Source organism: Coffea eugenioides, chromosome 5, assembly GCF_003713205.1.
Source record: "Coffea eugenioides isolate CCC68of chromosome 5, Ceug_1.0, whole genome shotgun sequence".
Classification (NCBI taxonomy): domain Eukaryota; kingdom Viridiplantae; phylum Streptophyta; class Magnoliopsida; order Gentianales; family Rubiaceae; genus Coffea; species Coffea eugenioides.
In genome coordinates this window covers 47,716,469-47,736,864 of record NC_040039.1, presented here as the reverse complement: position 1 = coordinate 47,736,864, position 20,396 = coordinate 47,716,469, and the positions used below count along the sequence as shown (strand labels likewise).

The following is a 20,396-nucleotide window of genomic DNA, read 5'->3' as shown; positions in this document are numbered from 1 at the left end:
CTTCTACCACTTGCAACTTGTCCGTTAGGATTGACCTTTTTTTAAAAACAAGTTTTTCTAAATACGATGTCACGATAATATAAAAATAAAAATATTTTAAAAAATATTTTATTTATATAATATATTAAATATTTTAAAATTTTTTTATATTAAAAAATTTTCGTATACACTGTTATAATAAAATTTTTTAAAAATATCCTATAAAATTTCTCATTTTTTCTTCATTTCCCTGTTTTTCTTCTCTTTTTTAAATTTTTTGTCATAAATAAATTCTACATATATAATTAAACAAGGAATTGAAAAGCAAAGGTAGAGAATATAATTTGCATAGAGCAACTTTTTTGCGCTAAATGTTCTACTTTTTATAGCAAAATGTCGGATGAAATTATGGAGGAAAATTTCTTTGTTTGAATAGTAAACTTATCCCAAATAATATTTCGCTTGCATCATAAACACATTTTCTAACCCACCTTTTTATATTCCCAATCACTTTTTTATCCCACATACATCACATCACAAAAAGTACTACAGTAATTATTCCAAATAATATTTCAAATAAACATCTAGTAATAGATAAGCAAAGGCTTTCTCTTTTTTTTTTTTTTGAAAATGAAACTAATAAGTCATTTGTATTTACGTCCTTTTGGAAAATGTTTAGGAAAGACAGCGTAAAAGTTTACAAAAGGCAATTTGCATTTTTGCAATGTTTGTAACTGTTAGGCTTCTAAGTTGTGATTTCAAAAAATAGCAAATGAATTGTTTCGCATGAAAATGCTTTATAAGTCAACAATACACCACCAATATTTGAGAAATTTTATGTCGGTTTAGAGCAATTATTTGACATGTCTAATTGTTAGACTCAAAGCAATGAAAAAAATTGCATTTGGACATATAAAGACCTCGCTTGTTAATTCACTTGCTAAGTAGGATCTACAATACTTGGGAATCAAATAAGACACTTTTATATGTTTACATGAAACTACTCTATTGGTTCTGAAACAACTATTAGCCATGCCAAATAGTTAGTTGTTTGGCATTGACACAAAATTTCTCACCAATTTTTTGTAGAAAATGTACTGTAGGATTTTGATATATATGAGGTGAAAAGATGATTAAGAAATGTGTTCGCGAAAAACGTAGAAATTTTTTGTTGGAAAATACCTTTCCAAACTAGATTTTAGTTTCTCTTGCTCACAATGACAATTCCATTGTACTCCCTCCGTCCCACTTTGATAGTTCTGTTTTCCTTTTTCGTCTATCCCAAATTGTAGTCCAGTTTCCAATTGAATAATGTAGTTGTATTTTAATTTTCCTGAAATACCCTTATTCAATGTAAGTTGTTGTTACTATAAACCTACCCCATTTAATGAAAGTTGATTCTTTTTTTACCATCAATTCAAGTTCCCATAAAGTTATATTATAATTAATGTGAGGGTATTTTAGGAAAATAACTACCTAAATTGATTGTTCCAACAAAATTAACTACTTTTTCTTAAACTATGTGAAAAAATAACTAGGACTATCAAAGTGGGACGGAGGGAGTATTAACTTTAACGAGATGTGTTGTAACTCTGGGGATCAGATCACATTAAAATTCTTTGAAATTCTGCACGAAATATTAGCACCGCCACGTCAGCAAACAACCCTTGCTATTCTAAAGAAGACTAAATATTAGAAGCTTAACAAATCATGGTTTGGTATGTGATGATAGCATCAATTTGCACATGGAAACTGATACTATCGTGGATAAGCACAGACCTATTTTTTTCTTCCAAAAAAAAAAAAAATGTCTTGAAGGCGTAGGACCCTATAATTTCAATTTGACAATTATACTGGCCAAGTCAGTTTATACCATATCAAATAAATATTGCAATCGAAGATCGAAAACCAGCTAAATTGGATAGATAATTGTTTAATTTAAGGAAACGTAATGGTTTAGCATTTGTTTGTTAGATAAGATGTGAAATAAAAGGAAAGTATTAGCAATCCATGCGTACAAAGAGAGAAGATATACACCCTAATTAAAATTAATGTCCACTGATCAAGTGATTATGCTTTCTTTTTTCCTAATTCTGTCACTATATACTTTTACTTGGATATGCTCAATATTTTTACAACTATTATAGATTATTTTTTCATACACTGGCAGTGTATATATATTTTAGACTCTGGATTCTATGTCTGATAGGTTTTGGAAGTCACAGTTGCAGAATTGGAAAATCCTACAAAATAATGCAATAATGTACTTGTGCATTAAACTGGACATGGAGAGATGTAGGAAAATGCAAGATTAACCCAAGAAATAAATTTTATTTGAAATATTAGAAAAGTTCAGTATAAAAAGAATGCATTTGATTCTTTCGTTTTTCATATTTTTTTCTCTTTTTACTTTTGTTGAAACATATCAATTTAGTTATATATATATATGTATATTTCTTGAGAATCATTACCAAATATACGCACCACACTAGTTGCATTATGGCTATCACAAAGTAATTACCGTCTTGGTAATCTTGACTAAATTGATTTTGTTAGATCTAGGAATTACCTGAATTTCAATTATGTAGTTATTCATTCAATTATATTTTTGCCATCTTCATTAAGACGTATCCAATACAAAAATGAACTATAATGCTAAAATTGTATAACATGAATTATAATGCAAAGTATATTTACTAGTTTTTTCAATGTATTGATTAAAAAGGTCTAAATGGATCAAACATGAGATTTTTTTTTTTTTTTTATGCTTTCAAAGTGAAACTATTTAGCTCCCAACTCAAAACAAGATAAAAAGGGGGAAAATGTTATTCAAATTATGAGTGAGACACTCCACAGTACTAAAAGATGGAGATTTATTTGATAACCACCTCCATTAAAATCTCAAATATTCATCTTACCACTGCCATACTTTCATACTTGCTGATATATCATTAAAACCATTGACATTATTACTCGTAAGTTGTAATTAGACATGCAAAACTTAAAGTCAATCAAAGACATTTTGTTCTTCATTACCTATATTAACATTTACATTATACAATTGTCTTGAGTTCGCATATATTGACACTTACCTATTAATAAATTTTGTTGTATATACTCATTTACATGTGTCATTTGTCAAAAGAAATTGTCAACGTCATCTTAAAAGGAATTAAACTAAAATCCATTTTAACGATTTTGTTCTTTCGATATTTTTGTACGTATATAAATGTCAAACATGTACTTAATGTATCCGATAAATGACAAAATCAGTGATTAAAATTTAGCTTTGAATACCAATTAGTCACAAATGTATCTAATTACTAGCAAAAAATTTTTAAAAAAATGTATGTTAATTTTACATATATGGATTCTTATTCATGAATTTGTCGCGTATAAACTGCATTCAATTTACATATAAATATTCATATATTAGCTTACACATGTTGTTCGTCAAAAAATTTGAGCAAGCATTGAATTTTCATTGTACATAGAATTATACTAATTTACAATTTGAAAATTATACTAATCCTCCATTTCCACTTTGAAAATTATACTGATCTTCCTAACTTAAGTGTTATAAGACTCCACAACAAAATCTTTAAGTTATCAAACCAAAATCTTTGATTAGGTTTAGTGTAATAAAATCGTTTAGATATCCCTTCCAAGAAATAAAGAGCAAAGAAAAGAGTGGAAGAAAGAAAGAGGGCAGCTAGTGCAGTGAATTTGTATGGCCTTTCATTTCACTCTTGTTACAAAATTCATGTCCCCAAAGCAAGCAAGGTGAATAATAATAATACAAGAGAGAGAGAGAGGGAAAGGAAAGAAAAGAAGAGTAAATAGGGGAGCAAAAAAGAGAAGACGACTCCCTAAAGTCCCCCTCCTCCTTAATATACACAAGAGCGAGAGAGTGGGAGGAGAGTAGCCAACCAGAGCTGTCTCGTGAAGCAGCAGGTGAAAGGAAAGAAAAGAACAACCCAAAAGAAAATTAGGAAAACGAAAAACCCAAAAAATTTCTTTTCTTTCCTTTCCCTTTCTTTCATCCTCTAACTATACTATTCTCCCCTTCTTCAACTCTCACCTCTGCAAAACCCCATCTCTCTCTCTATCTATCTACTCTCTAAACATTCACATTCATTCTTTGCTTCCTCCTTTTGAATCACGAGATCCCCATCTCTTTTATTTTCTCTCTCCTTACTTCCCCTATTTCCTTTCTCTCATGTCTTCTTCAAAAACTTCTCTTTCTAATTATTTCTTCTTCCATTGCTGCGTCCTATTTACTTCCACCGTTTAACATTGCTCAAAGACTGAGACTTGAGAGGAAGGAGGTGGAAAAGGGGAAAGAGTAAGCACATTTGTTGTATATCGTAGGAAATTTTGCAGGGGGGGGGGAGAGAGAGAGACAGTGTGTGTGTGTGTGTGGATTGAGGGGAGTAAAGATTGAAAAAAATGGCTCAGTCTGGAAAACCCATTACGGATATTAGGTTGGATTCCTTGAATGATCGGTTAAGAAACTCATTGAACTGTGTCGAAGACGATAATGATAACAACTTTAACAAGCCGGACTTTCGAGAACTCGATCTGGGTTCGCCGGTCTCGCCGTTGAGGACTCGTGGTGGAGCCACTGCTACCACTACGACGACAACTACTACTACGAGCAGTAGCTCCAGCTCGTCTGGATCGGTATCGGGTCGAAATGGGCAAGGCCAGGTGGTTAAAAAGTCGGATTTAAATCATTCCGGCGAACTTTCCGGCACGGCGGAGAGTTCTCCGACCGGTGGCCGGGGATTTAAGCCGGGTCATTCCCGATCAGATTCGGGTGGGACCCACCCCTTGATATACTCCGGTGGGAGTGGGAGCTCTGTTACTTCGCCGGGGGTCAATGTGCTTCCCAGCGGGAATATCTGCCCTTCCGGCAGGATTTTGAAGACTGGCATGGCGAGCCGGTCGTCCAAGACTGATGTGTTGGGGTCCGGGACTGGTAATTACGGCCACGGAAGTATAATGCGGGGTGGCACCGGAGCAAAATCCGCCGTTGGTTGCGGCGGGGAGAGAGAAAGTGTGGGCCTTGCCAGCCCAGCACCGACAAATTTAAGAGGCGGTGGCCTCATGGTTGGAGAGCCAACAAGAAGGGGTGGGGCTGGATTGTTGAATAGTAATGATCCAGAAGAGTTGAAAAGATTAGGAAATGAGAATTATAAAAAGGGTTATTTTTTGGAGGCTTTAACTCTTTATGATAAAGCCATTGCGATTTCACCAGGTAATGCTGCTTACCATTGCAACAGAGCAGCTGCATTGATAAGTCTGAAGCGGTTTCCAGAGGCAGTGAGGGAATGTGAGGAAGCTATTAGGTTGGATCCAGGATACGTGAGGGCACACCATCGGTTAGGGTCTTTGCTTGTTAGGTGAGTTGGGTGAAGAAAGTGAAAATCTTGATTTGTTTTTCTGTTAATTGGTTATGCCAAATTGCAATTTTGTGTTATTTCAAATCTTTCGTTTTGTTTGCTATGTTAGTGTTGCAGTTGCTATATGGTTCTTTGCTGAACTTTTGTGCTTTTGACGTATAATGAAGGGCTGCTTGCTTTTTTAAGCTTGTTTTATTCGTTCTACTGCTTTTTTTTTTTTAGTGTGATCCACGTCCTTTGTCAGATCTGATTTGTCTGAAAGATCTCGTGCTGTGATTGTTTCTTAGTGTCTTTGAGTGCATCATGCTTCTAATTGGATTAATGTTGCACTTCATATCTGCTCCTATGAGTTCGAAGTACATTAGAAGATGGGAAGAAACTTGGGTTGTAAATTAGCTCCTTACTTGTAGAAGAAGCAAATGCCGAGTAGATTGTCATTGCTTAAGATATTTATGCGTGAATTTCATTTCACTTTAAATCACTAAAGTCTTTACTTGTTTACCGTATTGTAAGTTTGACAAAAAAATAATTCAACATTTTGGAATTGAACCTGCCCATTAATGAAGTCCATCTTAAAGTTGTACTTGCTATTAAATCATTCCAAAAGGAACACAGTTGTGGGGGGTTAAAAGTCAGTCAGCCATGACTATTGTTCAATTAATTCCATCTTAAATCTGGTTGAGGTCTTTGCCTTTTTTCCTTTTGTGGTTTAGGTTATTGGAATTTCCATTGTTTATCCTGCATTGTGCAGTAAGCAATCTAATTCCTGTAAGGGTCGCAGTTTAGGACAGGTTGAAAATGCCAGGAGGCACCTTTGTATTCCAGGGCACCAGACAGATCCAGTTGAGCTACAGAAGTTGCAAGTTATTGAGAAGCGCCTAAGTAGGTGCACTGATGCTCGGAGAGTTGGTGATTGGAAAAATGTGCTTAGGGAAGCAGAAGCTGCAATTGCTTCTGGAGCTGATAGTTGTCCTCAGGTAAAAAAATGCTTAAAACTTCTGTCTTTTGGAGAAGTTCTAGTGACAGGAAAAGGAAATTGGTTGAACTGAAACAGTTTAATTGAATTGGCAGCTATTGGCATGTAGAGCAGAAGCCCTTTTAAAGCTGCACCGAATAGATGATGCTGATTCAAGTCTTTCAAGCACTTCCAGACTTCATACATCAGACAATTTGAACTCCCAAATAAAGTTTTTCGGAATAGCATCTGATGCATATTTACCCTTTGTTAGAGCTCAACTGGAGTTGGCGCTTGGAAGGTATGGCCCAAACTATCCGCATCTGAAAGTGAAATTATGGATTACATGGGTTGTGATTTGTATAAATTTATTCAGGTTTGAAGATGCACTTACAGCCATTGAGAAAGCAGGGCAGATTGATCCTCGGAGTGTTGAAGTCTCTGTTTTACTCAGCAATATAAGGATGGTCAGTCAAGCTCGTTCCCGTGGCAATGCTTTATTCAAGTCCGAGAGATATACTGAAGCATGCTCAGCTTATGGGGAAGGTCTCAGACTTGATCCCTCAAACTCAGTTCTCTTGTGCAATAGAGCAGCATGTTGGTTTAAGCTTGAAAAATGGGAGCTATCTGTAGATGACTGCAGCCAAGCTCTGCGTATCCAGCCAAATTATACTAAAGCATTGCTTCGAAGGGCTGCCTCAAATAGCAAGGTGAATTGCCTTTGTTTTGCATCTCATGCACTTTAAACACGCTAGAGCATTTTTTTTTTTTTGCATTCGTGTATTTGCTTTGCAATCACATAGGTGTAGGTGTGACTTGATATTGTTATTTATAGCTTGAACGGTGGGCTGAAGCTGTGCAAGATTATGAGGTTTTGAGAAGGGAACTTGCATACGATAATGAAATTGCTGAGGCGCTATTCCATGCACAAGTTGCCCTAAAGAAATCCCGGGGAGAAGATGTTTCCAATATGCAATTTGGTGGGGAAGTTGAGTCGGTTTCTTGTCTTGAGCAGTTTCGGGCTGCAATTTCTTCACCTTGTAAGCTTCTGCCTTCTGGCACTAGCGTCCTTTTGATTATGCATTAGAGCTTGTACGTGCATTGTTTACTACTGCAATTACGTGAAATTTTTTTTGGAACATTGCAGGTGCTTCTGTTGTACATTTTCTAGCATCATCAAACCTACAATGCAAGCAGATATCTCCAGTCCTAGACGCATTATGTGCGAAATATCCGTCCATAAACTTTCTCAAGGTACAAACTGCCATTGCTGTAGATATTGCCAATTCTTCCTGAATGCTTCTGAAACATTCCCTGCCTTGAAAATAAAATTAGCAAACTTGTTACGTGCATTCACATACTTTGACTGGAAAACAAAACCTACATTGTCGTTCATTGTTGACTGAAGGTTGATGTCGAAGGGAGCCCTGCAATTGCTAATGCGGAACACGTAAGAATTGTACCTACATTCAAGATTTATAAGAATGGTCGCCGGGTGAAGGAGATGATATGCCCTAGTAAAGAGCTGTTGGAGTCCTCGGTGAGGCATTACAGTAATTAAATTCAAGATCAGAATGTTTACTCCAGCTTCTCTTCTTCATTTCTTGTGCTTCCCTCTTTGCATTCCAGCCCAGCTCCCCCTGCTTCAGTGCAAACGGTCATTCCTCCTGCCATATAGTTCTGCTGAACACCTGTGACATAAGCAGAGCACGGCATAATAATCTTGTTAGATGTCAATGTCAGGCAAGGGCCAGAAAGATCCAAAAAGATAGCTTAGTTCTCTTTTGCCCTTTCATTTATTCATTCATTCATCCTTTCTCTTGTTCCATCTTTTCTACCGATCTTACATTTTTCCGAAATTTTAAGTTCATATCTTTTCCGGTTTTATATAGCCTGGCCTGTGTTCCTGATATTATCTCTCCTCCAGTTGAGGGTAGAAATAGTTGAGAGAGGATGTACAATCGATTAAAGTTGTTTAGTTGAATTCTAGCCAGAGAAAAAGAGACATGGCTGGCCGGGTTGGCTGGCTTTAGAAGCGGATCCTGTACATGTACATATTGGTGAATGATACATACAAAACCATTGGAGGCCATTTGAGGGAGATTGGATGTCATGTCTGGTGGGTAGTTAACCGGGTTAGTGAAAGAAGGATGGATATGATGATGATGATGATGTTATTGATATTAATGTTTATCATTGCTCAACCATTTCATCAATAAAAATTCTTTATTATTGTTGTTGTTATTTTTTTTGTACTTTGATTTGTCATTTGTTAATGGGCTGTTTTTCTTAGTGGTGGTGTTCAGTAGTCAATCTTGTTATTTACTATAACACATGTACATTTTCCTAGAGAGCAGCCAAGTGCCAAAGTGTTTTTAATTGATGGTCGGCTTTCTCATCAAGTTATTGGTGGGAGGGTCGTTGATTCGATTGATTACTGCAAAAATGCACGGTCCCCCGTTTGATTCTTTGAAAATCTTTTGTTCTTTTTTCCCTTCAAAAACACTTCTACACCAAAAACTAATGCCACGTTTTAATCATATCCTTGTATGTATATAGTAGTAGTAACTACTTAATTGTGGCTTAATTATAGCTTCTTCCGATGGGAAAATCCCGTTAAGAAAATCCCATCGGCTATCCCTCTCCTTAGATAAGGCTAGAATAGGTACTCTCCTTAGATTAGGCTAGAATGTGATCAAACCCCTCCCGCATTTGTAAGCCTTTGATTGATGATGCAATAATGTTTGAATCCTTGACTTCTCACGCATAATTTATGTGGTGGCTAACTCCTTTTAAGGAAGTTGGTTATTTGTAAGCCTTTGATAGATGATCCAAATTTTTTTTCCCTTGACGGGGCGGTGTAATTTGGATAAGAGTTATGGCCATTAATTGAGGGGAGAGGCTTTATATGATTTTATGAGCAGGCAGAAGAAGCCCTGTGGTCGAGGGCTTCTTTCCACTTTTCATTTTTAAAAATCACATGTAAGCATTTAAGTTTACTTACCAACCTCCAATCTCCATTCCAAGTCATCACCATCGCAAAGGGAATTTGTCCACAAGGTTGGATGATAGACAGAAGATGATGACGATGATGATGAAGATGATGATGGTCGGTGCTAACATGCGCCTTGCTGACAGATAGGGCTGTCCTGTCCTGAGCGACTGTATGTACCTTTTGCAATGAATTCTTGGGTTGCCCTTCCATTTTGTTTGATTCGGACAAAAAAAGGCCCCCTGCAGCGGGACTCTAATCTTTACTCCTTTGATTATTGGCCTATTCTATTATTCGCTATTTGACTATTGAGTGGTGTCGCTATTGACTATTGAGATTTTAATGGACGTCATGGCAATTCCAGTAATTATTAGTGGGATCTGATTTTTTTATTTATTGATTGATAATTAATTATTTTGTGGTTTGATGATTGGTCAAAGAACCTTGAAACAATAATTTTCATATTACAGTATATAAAAAAAAAAAGATTTACAGGACAATTATATCTTGGATAAGATTAAAAGTCATGCAAACCCCCTTATTCTCTCTTCCTTTTTTTTCTTTTCCCTTTCATTCCTTGATCTGATAATGCCACGGCCTTAGCATGTCTTAAGCAATCTATCTCAAATATTTGATTACATTAAAGCACCTCCAAAACTGATTCAATTTCATACTTTATTCCCATAACAACTTTTTCTGTTATCCATCAGATCAAATTCAAACGGAAATGAGAAAAAGGGTAAAACCCTTCATTAGCCCATTAATATAGTCCAAAAATTCCCTACATGACTATAGTATTCTACTCTGAATCTATCTTCTCTTTTTTTACTATAATACTATACTCTGATTCTACTTGTCACTCCACTGTCCAAAAAAGTCTTGAATACTTAACATGAATCTGATGATATTTCTAAACATGAGAGCAAAAGTCTTGAATATTTAAATAAACCTGACAATATTTTCAAAGATGAGAGCAAATCTAAAATTTGACTGTTCATCTTCGTTCCAGTTGTAGTAATTTTCTCTTTGTGATGCTATCCTTCTGATTAAAAAAAATAAAAAATAAAAGAAAAATTCACTACAAATCTAGGGAAACTGGAATTATCACTAAACGTGAAAGCAAAATCTAGAATTTTGATTATTCACCTCCATTCCAGTTGCGGTAATTTTCTGTTTCTGATGCTCTCTTTCCTGTTAAAAATAAAAAAGGAAAAACTCACTACAAATCTAGCAAAATTGGAATTATTAGCATGTTTATACAAAAATTTTCCATCACTTATTAATTCAAAATTTTCCGTCACTCTCTCCATTCAATCAATTGTACAAAACTTAGTTTTGATTTTGTCATACTGCATTGAACGGGAACTCATTGTGCATGTGGCTATATGGGAGGAATAGCATGTTGGGTTGAGGAAAACAGTTAGTCTTATGCTTTTATTTGGAATGGATACTCGTCAGTCTGGAACCTTCTATGTTAATAATGGTGGTAACGAGAATTTGATTGAGTTTGAAGAATTTGATTTAGAAAGCATGGAGGAGGCTGCTCCTTATTAGGGGATAAGGTCAGAAGATTAGATTAGTAATAAAATTTGGAGTTGAATCATTGTAGGAATATTTTTTGAAAAAAAAGGTTATTTTGGCAAAAAAAAAAACTCGTAATATGACATTGAAACTGTTTTGTGGATACTAAGGGTAAAATTTCTTATCCGATAGCCCGATACTGCCAGCAGAATGGGAAATCTAATGTGTGTGTTTGGTTGGGGGTACCATCCGAAGTAGGTGGGTGTGTGGATACATCTCTATCCATGCAAAGAGAAAAAGGGACGCGACATTCAAATGATTATATGATAATGATGGAAGAAATAAATGATCCTTGTGGCCAAAACTCCAATTAAGCAAAAGGGTCAATAAGAATCAGAAAGTAGAATAATGCTAAGAAAGAAAGGTGTAGAGAGGAGGAGGAGGAGGCTGTTGGAATTTTGGGATCCATCCAAAAAGACGAGAACAGGGAGACGTTATTATTATGATTGGTTGGTTTCCGTTTACAGGTCCCTATAACAACAGTGGCAGATATATTATTATTGTTACAGTACCACCTACGGCTACGGAGCCCGTAAACGTAATAGAAGTGTGAAGCTACTACTGTCTATTACTGTATTACTGATCAAAAGTGAAGTGTCCTAAAAGTCTGACCGATTTTTGACCAAAGAAAAGAAAAAAGTCTGACTGATGATGGATGGACACATTGATGGATGGATCGATTTTATTTTTATGATGAAGATTGAAGATCATCATTCAATGTCCTGCAGAAAATATAGCCGTTGTTATGTTCAGTTCCAAAAACCCCAGATGAGTGTGTGTGTGTGTGTGTTTTTGCTGAGGTGGGACAGCAACGGTTGCACAGTAGATTCATTTCATGATCAAGATTTTGTTTAAATAAAAAATATATATATATATATATATATAATTCAGGTTGCTTGCGTCTTGAAATTCATAAAATTTTATTCTATAATTACACGTTATTAAAAGTGAATTACACGATATGCATATAAAATTACATATTATAAATTTTACATAAAATCGATCTGAACGATTTTTTGACAAATCGTTCGAGCCCTTATCCGTGTGTTTGTATGTGAGTTACTGCTGTTACTTACTCTGAAGCAGACGTCTTTGGCTGGTGGAAAAAGTGGGGACTAAATTACATACAAACAAACCATTCAATAAAGGATGGTAGGATGAAATGTATGGCTTTGGTTCGTTTTCGTTTGGTTGGTGGGGTTACAAAATAATTTTGCATGATGAGGTAGCATTTACCTTTTTTGCTTGCCTTCAATTCAATTGGATTTTCATTTCACCCTTTTTGTCTTCTCTTATAGGCTTTTTTGGGGTTCGACCCTTTGGAATTTAATTTTAGTCAAAGACACCTAACCGTCCCATGGCCACGGCCAGTATTCGGCTTTAATAGTCTTGCCCCAACGCCCGCCACCGAGAAAAGATGGTTTGAAAAGTTGACCAATTGGGGCAAAGTTTCACAGATCGAATGACCAAATTTTACCAAAAAAACTGACCGACACTTAATGCTTTTAGTGGACTGTCGGTCGGACGACATGTGGACTTTGGGGCGAACACAAATCATGGATTTCCACGCAAGAAAGGCAGAGCGTTGTTGTGTCGTCTTTTGTAGTAGTATTTTGTTTTTCTTACTTTTTTTTACCACTTAAATGGGCTGTTTTTGACAGAAGCTTGGGCTTGGAAAGCGCTTGTAGGGCCTTATTCAGACCCAAAATTTTGAAGAGGATTCGTACTCTGTGTGCTCCATTCTATTTATGGATATATTATTACCTTGATTGTTTTGCCAATCGAGATCGACGATGTGTATACATACTCCCTAGGAGGTTTGTGCGTGCGTGGGGAGGAGGACTTCGGGCTCGAACGGTTAGTAGATGAACCGTTGTGTTGATAAAATGCAAGTTTATTTGTTTAGAATGTAAATCACTCTCAACACGATGCAAATATAGAACAAATTTTATGAACTCCAAATGATATATATTGTGTAATCAAATCCCTTTCTATATATATATATATAGCCAATTTTGACCTTTAACCTTTCAAAGACAGTTACTAGAAGAGGGGGAGGGTAGGCCGGATTATCTTTTTTTTTTTTTTGAAGAAAAAGATTATTGTAATTTGAGAATTTTTTATTCTCTCAATTCACAGCCATCCTATGTATCGTTTTAATTTTCTTGCATGTCAAAATCAATTATCTACTAAGAAAAATGGACGACTCCATAAATTTAGCGAGGAGCATTGCTATACTTTTTCTTATCACATCAAGAAGACGGTAGGTGGTGATCATTGGAACCATGTGGTTGGACGAAGGAAGTTTACAAATGTGGCAATCCCTTGATTCTACAACCAAACCTGTTAAGTGTTTCTTTATTTGTTGAAACATCCCACTGAAACACGAAGGACATAATGATATAAGACTCTGTTTATTTATTTATTTTTGGGAGGAGTAAGACACTGTTTATGCTAATCAGAAATGGATCAAACATAAAAAGCAGACAACAATTAAGGACAACAAACATGTGAACTAAGAGGTCGTTGCTGGCCAAGTGCAAAGGCTTCAACTGGGAGTGTCTTGGTGATGCCCGCAAGGCCCTTGAAGTGGAACTTTCCAGTTACTGGATCGTCCAGAATAATTTCACAAACTTGGAGGCCAAAGCATCATCCCCTCCTTGGCCTTTACACCCTTGAGCTTTTTAATCTTCTTCTTCTCAATATAACCAGGGATATCAGTATCGTAGCTCACGAGCTTGCTGATCTTCTTGAATTCGTGTTCAACTTTCTTTTGTTGAACAATCCACACATACCCTGTGCTCTTTAACAAATCCTACTTCCACCACGTTTGCAAGAGGAAGAAGACCTAATGGTAGTCCAAGCTATTCGAGGAGAGCTATGGCCATTTTCAACACTTCCTCATGACCCTTCTTCACAATGCCTCCTTCCTTTTCTGCCATCACTCCTGCAGCATGCAGTTATTTTCCTACCTGCCAGCTTGGGATATAACGTGAGATGGGAGCCGTAATTACTATATATAAACCCTTGACTAAGATTTCAAAAGTTGTATGCATAGTTTAAGCCGTATGAGTTTGTAATTTGCCCTCAAATTGACCGCCAGGAGATTAGTCTTGTCCAGACGCGCTTCTATTTTGTTACCATCATACTCTCTGGTTTCGATCGACCAAAACAGAACCCAAAATTCTGCTCCTAAGTTTCCCGTAAGCACCAAATTTATATTTTTTGTTCTTTCACTGCTCCTAACTATTGGCGTTTGATTTTGGGTTTTCTTCTCCCCCCTTCCCCCTCTGGCTACAGATCCCTGTACTCGTCCATGCCATTATGCTCTCCTTCAAGTATGCATTTTTTTGCAACACGCGATTCGTGTTCTCGGACAGCAAATATCAAGTAATCAGCATGCTACTAAAATCAATTTTGAGTTACAAGTTTGCATGCAGATTCTTGTCATCTCCAAGTCAAAGACATCGCATAGCCAACACTTTCAACTCCTACATGGGCATGGGCAAATTCAAGAAGAAGGCTGCTCTAAATATTTTACAAGTTAAACCCTAGTTCAACTTCAAACTAAAAATGTAGAAATTCCTCTAACAGGGTGATGCAAACACGGATAAATGGTACGTTTCATTTAATTATACAGTTTGAAAGACAGAGTTCATGGCAAGAAAACAATTTAAACGAAGTAACTGGAAGCACTGAGAACATTAAATTCCCCTAACCAAGTATCAGCCTTTCTTCCAGATTCCATATGAATTACCAAGTCAATAAAGTACATTGCACATGTTACTTTTTGGAAGCACCAGGTCCGGAAAACTTCAGGCACCGCTTGCATATAGACGCGTCCACTCCTTAGCTGCAGTTTATTGGATATACAACATTTTAAGTATAATATGAGACTCCTGGCTTCCAGCCCAAAATGGAAAAAGGAAACTAATGTTTAAGGGAAGCAGAGAAGAAGAAAGCTTGTACAGTTTACCTGTTTCAACAGCTTCAGCCTCATTTGACTTCCAATGCTTTGCAATGTTTTCGGAAAGTGGGTCATCCGGGTTTGGAGCGCTCAGAAGAGCTTGAATGCTAGAAAAGAGAAACAATTACATAATGTAATTGTCATCCGCTTGTCGTAATAAATACAGCCTTGAAATTAATGAAAAAGAAAATCTTAATGCAATTCTCCCTAACTCATTTTAGGAAGAGTTTCAAAGAAAATCAAGACCCTGATCATACCTTCAGAATCCCAACTTGTTCAGCATACCACAACATTCCTTAAATGTAAGAATTTCCTTTAAATACAGAAAAAAATAACTTCAGTACCTTAAAAGTACAGTTCGGATCTGAAGAGCAGGACTCCATTTGTCTTTGAGAATATCAAGGCATATCCTTCCAAGCTACAAATAAATGCTTATCCTGTAAGACATAACTATATTTAAGCCTAGAGGGTACTAGGATTATAGCCGTAACTACTAACCTTATCGATGTTAGGATGATATATTTTGGTCAGGAATCGAACCTGTTAAGAGATGTAATGGACAAAGAGCATACAAGTCAAGTGCCTTTCGTTAGAAAAGATTTCACTCCAAATAAGTAGATTTATTCCTTCAATCAACATAGAAAACAAAATTTCAGATAATATAGTAACTCTCAAACAACCATTAGGAAGACCTCAACTCCAATAAGCCCAATCCCAGGTCAAGCTAATAAGAGAACACATGTTTAATGTGGCAACGAGCCTCCAAAATGTTTAATAGTTCTGCCAAACTATGCTGATATTTAACCATGTACAAAAATGTTTTTAAGGTGACAAGGTTTGACATGGACCAAAGTAATGCAATATTTTTTAAGTTCTTCCATTTGGCAGGCCAAAAGTTTACACCTAATAATCAGCCAAATTTGCACTGCTACGCAACAATTACAGAACACACAACCAACAACACGCAAGAAAGCAGATTTTAAAGCTGCAAAAAAGAATGTATAGTTGCAAGCTACATCACAAGTATCGACGACTTGGGTACTCGCAACTCTGTTCCATACAAGCGAGTCATCCAAGTGATAGAGAACTATGAATTATCCATCTACGGGGGGCCCGCTTTAAAGAGATGGGGCTCACAGAAATGGAAAGAAAGGAGACTGGGTAAGCGGGCTCCTTTCCACTTCGATCTCCTCTGTTTTATGATGGGGGTGATCACTGGATCAGGGGACGTCGAAATCATCTTTGGCTCTTTTAAGTTTTCCTTCACGGCTAAACGAGGGAATGAGAGATTTTTCTTTTTAGGGCTACCTACTATTATTAAATATAGTTTTTTTTTTCCTCTTTTTATGAATGTTAATGTACTTCTTTTGATTGCTCCTTTCAATTGTTAGCTTCTTTGCTTTGCCTGACGAGTAAGAAGGAAGGAGGCTAGTCCCCGAAAATGCCTCCTTCCTTTCCTTGAAAGAAAGTTGGGGTTTGAGCTCCTTAGTTCATCTTTTGGTAGAAACAGCTATTAAAGAGAAAACTCCTTCATGCTGTGATATAGTTGTCATGCTCTGATGAAACAGCTATTAAAGAGAAAACTCCAATACAGATCAGCATATCATGACTAATCATCCAACAATCACTTTAACATTAGATACAAATTCCACATCCTTCCGTGCAACACCACTTAAATATTACAGTACAATAAAAGCAGATAGCAAGCACAAAAAAGTAACAACTAGAGTCCTTTCAGTTAACAGATTCACAATATTTCTATCCAAATGTTTATGAGCAGATCCAAACTTTAGCATGGAGCTACAGTCCTCATTAAACAAAAAATTTGAGCCTGCTTCAGGCAAAACTACTAAAGCCAACAGAATAACCACGAAACTCCTGAAAACTCTCTCTAGCAGCAACTAACAGTGAGGATGTGACCCAAATGAAGATTACAATTGATTTGTAGAATATGAAGAATGCAGAAAGAGCATGCAGCCCCTAAAAAAAATTACTTACAACAATGGTGCCACATCAACCATGTTACTATTAAGAATCACTTGAAAACAGAAGGTATAAGATGGACAACAAGTTCCTGCTCTTAATTACTTACATGGGCAAACAAAAGACTAAATTGCCTCAAATCAAGTCCATGAGATATCACAGTGCAATATGTACACCTTTAAAGCTGGAAATTCATAGCAGTATGCAATACCTTTGGAGCTGCCATTGGATATTCTTCAGGCAAAAATAATTCCAACTTGAAAACACCTCCTGCAAAGTATGGGTACCAAGTAAGCAGACTGAACCAAAATACAGTGGGAAAATCATATACCATATAAAACTATCCCAACGTCTTTAAGCCAAATTTAGATAGAAGAAAAAATCAAGAAAATCAAACATGGGGCAAAGTATGTAATCACTTATGGACAAAACATGGGTAAAAGCTCTTAGTTCCATAACCAATGACATGAGAGGGCTTAATGACCCATACCCACTCTTCCTCCCCTCCACTGTGAAAAGCCACACCAAACCCCCCCTCTCTCTCCCAACAGCAACAACCCAAAAAATAAAAAAAGGATAAGAAGTAGAAAGAGATAGAAAAGACTCACACAAAACCTTGACTTGACAACCACACATTTACAATTCTACAAAAGTAACAAGTTCATGTACATCTTTGACCATGCACAAGGAAGCTGGAATAAAGTTATCACTTGTACTCCCTGCATTAAAAGAGCCTAATCTGAAATTATTTCCTTTCCCAAAAAATTAACAACCCACCTCGATTCCTCCCTCTACCCCTTTTTAACAAAGGTACAAAAGCTGAAGATAACTAAAAATAGAAAACCAAAAGACGATAAGTTGTTTGAATTGTACTCTACAGGAGTAAACAAGAATAACTCGTGAGAAGACTCGTGTTCCACCATTCAACAAACCAAACATGGCCATGCCTTAGAAGTCCCAACATGATCGTCCAGCAAAACTATGACCCCTATGAAACAACTTTGACTTAATATTTCTGTCAAGACTTTACTCTCTTGTTATTTTAATCATGGGGAAATGTATCAACACAAATGCTTTTTAAGTTAGAAATTTCACATTTAATCTTTTTTCTCACATTCAAATTGCAAGATGCAAGAAGATACCAAAACCAACATTGATGGCCAAATAGTGAAAGAAGTTCTGCATTTAATTCTTAAAAGCAAAAAAAACTAATAATTACTTAAGCATCTGTTTACACCAAAGGGCAACAAGATGCAAGGGCAGCAGATTAATCCATTCAAAGAGGAAAATAAGATCAAGCAACCAACCTTCATAAGGCGATTGTGTTGGACCAAGAATCATGACATTAAAGTATCGCATATTGTCCTCAGAGGGGGATGCACTTATTCCCGGTGCTGCACACAACAATCAACACAATGACAATAATTGACCTCCAGGATAAATGAGCTAATCAACATTGGAATGACAGGAAATGGAATGGTTAACTATCAAGGAAATGCTACATCCAAAACCAACAATGTACAGAAGAAAAACACAAACAGCTAATAAGCACTGCATAAAAAACTACCAAATGTTAAGCTGACAACAAGCTTCAGCATAATAAACTACCAAATGATATAGCAGTTGCAAAAAAATTGCTTTCTCCCAAAAAAAGATGCACAATCTACATAGCTGGTTTCCAAAGCCTCTAGTAAATGTTACTTGGAGGATCATAAGTTTTTGTTAACCAATAAAGCTAAACCAAGTGCACAAGGAATGAGTGACTTCTGAGTCTTGTATCTCGCATGACCTCACCTATGATCTAAAGAAAATGTTTTTCCACTTTAAAGAAACTGTTTTCAAGAAAAACACCAGGTGATCACCAGAGTAGACTCATTGGCGCTGCAACACTCCAGTCCACAGATGAGAAATAAATTCGAAATTCACATTTAAAAAAACTTTGAATAACCGAAAAAGGAGAATGTAAGTTTTCATAAAGCTCAAAATTTAACACCACAAATAACAGGCTATCAGTCATGAAGACATAGGAAAACTTCTATAATTTTTTAAACAAAACGAGGAAATAAGATCATAAAACGAAAAAAAAAAAAAAAAAACAACAGCCTTCTCAATTGGAAAAAGAAAAGAGGGAAAAAAACGCATAATAAGATAGCAGAACACAGAATCTGAAGCTCAACTTATAGATTAAAAACACAGCTAAATAATGGAGGGGGCGCTTACCGGGTTCGCTAAGAAGACGCTGAGTTTCCTGTCACACAACGGAAAAAGAACAAAAACCCAAAAATAAAAACTTAAGGAAATGCAAATTTTAAATAAAAGCAAGGAAATGCAAATTTGAAATAAAAGCACCGATCAACAAAAAAAAAAAATGAAAAACCCTAAAAAAGTGATCACATGTAAATGGGGTGAATTGAGAAAGGGATCGAAGAGATCAGGAAAACTACCTTGATGATTCTACGAGGTAAATTGCTATTAGCCATCGAATTGAATGGGATTGATTCGGCGAAGATGGCTGAGAGTTTTTGCTTGATGGGTTCGCAGAGTCTACGCAACAAGGGCTTTTTTTAGAGAGAGAAAGAGAAGAAGGTTTTCAGAGTCTAGAAGAGAATCTCCACTTTCTCTCACTAGCAATGAATTATGGGGAGACTGGAATGGGGTAGGGCTTCTTTGAAATTTTATATATCTGATGGGTGACAAAAATAATGTGTTATTATTACATACTAAAAGAAAAATAATAAAATTGTATGAATGTTATTTGGGAAAAAAAACTTTTGGAATAATACTGTAGTAATTTTTTGTTATATAATTTGTATGAAATTAAAAATTAATTGGGAAAAAAATTAAATTATTGAGAAACATGCTTATGATGTAATTGAAAATTTTTTAAAATTGATATTTGAAACTCAATTCGTCCTAGTACCTTGCTCGAATGAGAAAAAGCTTGCCATTGTTTGCATGTAGATTCATATATTCACTCCAATAAAGTCACATACTCGAATCTTTTGGTCTATACGAATTAATATCAAGTAAAAACAACTTCATTTTTTTGGTTCAATTCATCCTAGTGCCTCGTTGTATGAGAAAAAGCTTGTCATTGGACATATATGGATTCATATGTTCACTCCAATCAAGTCACATGCTCGAACCTTTTAGTCGATATGAATCAATGAGTTTTTAGGTTCGAACTAAGAAGTTTAGTGGATATATTTATTCTTAAATTTTGACACGTGAATTGCAGATATTTGATTTATTTTTTATAATTAAGAGTAAAATCCAAAGAAATGATCACGGATACATTGATTAGTTAGTTGAGTGGTTGAATTGAGACGGAAAATAATTTGATAATCAAAAGTAGACGCAGAAAACAGTAACATGTAAGCTATGTTGAATTGGAGCACTTGAGCTACTGAAATTAATCCAGTTATGATATCATGTCCTGCTTTGACAAAATCTAGCGATTGAGCATCCGGACTACCATGCACGTACAATAGTTCAAGAATTCGTGCAGATATGGATATGGAGCCAAGGACTATC

General features: G+C 36.0%; 2 protein-coding genes across 3 annotated transcripts; one reads left to right on the top strand and one right to left on the bottom strand.

Annotated features, from left to right (window-relative positions):
- The first annotated feature begins 3,909 nt into the window (after positions 1-3,909).
- On the top strand, positions 3,910-8,583 carry LOC113771828 (TPR repeat-containing thioredoxin TTL1). 2 transcript variants are annotated; one of them, XM_027316383.1, is made up of 8 exons: positions 3,910-5,384; positions 6,166-6,361; positions 6,456-6,640; positions 6,716-7,049; positions 7,175-7,379; positions 7,487-7,593; positions 7,748-7,879; positions 7,969-8,583. In XM_027316383.1, the coding sequence occupies exons 1-8, from the start codon at positions 4,429-4,431 to the stop codon at positions 8,284-8,286; spliced, it is 2,433 nt and encodes an 810-aa protein (XP_027172184.1). In that variant the 5' UTR covers positions 3,910-4,428; the 3' UTR covers positions 8,287-8,583. The 2 variants fall into 2 exon arrangements, with proteins under 2 accessions (XP_027172184.1, XP_027172185.1); XM_027316384.1 differs by having other exon boundaries at positions 7,748-8,059.
- A 5,779-nt stretch (positions 8,584-14,362) lies between these two features.
- LOC113770754 (ubiquitin-conjugating enzyme E2 35) lies at positions 14,363-19,506 on the bottom strand. Its single transcript, XM_027315326.1, has 8 exons — positions 19,307-19,506; positions 19,083-19,110; positions 18,170-18,256; positions 17,074-17,132; positions 15,378-15,419; positions 15,224-15,297; positions 14,889-14,986; positions 14,363-14,765 (listed from the first exon to the last, which is right to left on the bottom strand). The coding sequence occupies exons 1-8, from the start codon at positions 19,340-19,342 to the stop codon at positions 14,728-14,730; spliced, it is 462 nt and encodes a 153-aa protein (XP_027171127.1). The 5' UTR covers positions 19,343-19,506; the 3' UTR covers positions 14,363-14,727.
- Positions 19,507-20,396: the final 890 nt, after the last annotated feature.

Excerpts from the sequence above, each read along its gene's own strand:
- LOC113771828 (XM_027316383.1), top strand. The coding sequence starts at position 4,429 with ATGGCTCAGTCTGGAAAACCCATTACGGATATTAGGTTGGATTCCTTG. Across the intron at positions 6,641-6,715 it reads CTGGAGTTGGCGCTTGGAAG|GTTTGAAGATGCACTTACAG; the intron begins GTATGGCCCAAA and ends AAATTTATTCAG. Across the intron at positions 7,380-7,486 it reads GGCTGCAATTTCTTCACCTT|GTGCTTCTGTTGTACATTTT; the intron begins GTAAGCTTCTGC and ends GGAACATTGCAG.
- LOC113770754 (XM_027315326.1), bottom strand. The coding sequence starts at position 19,342 with ATGGCTAATAGCAATTTACCTCGTAGAATCATCAAG. Across the intron at positions 15,420-17,073 it reads ATCCAATGGCAGCTCCAAAG|GTTCGATTCCTGACCAAAAT; the intron begins GTATTGCATACT and ends ATCTCTTAACAG. Across the intron at positions 15,298-15,377 it reads ATCATCCTAACATCGATAAG|CTTGGAAGGATATGCCTTGA; the intron begins GTTAGTAGTTAC and ends ATTTATTTGTAG.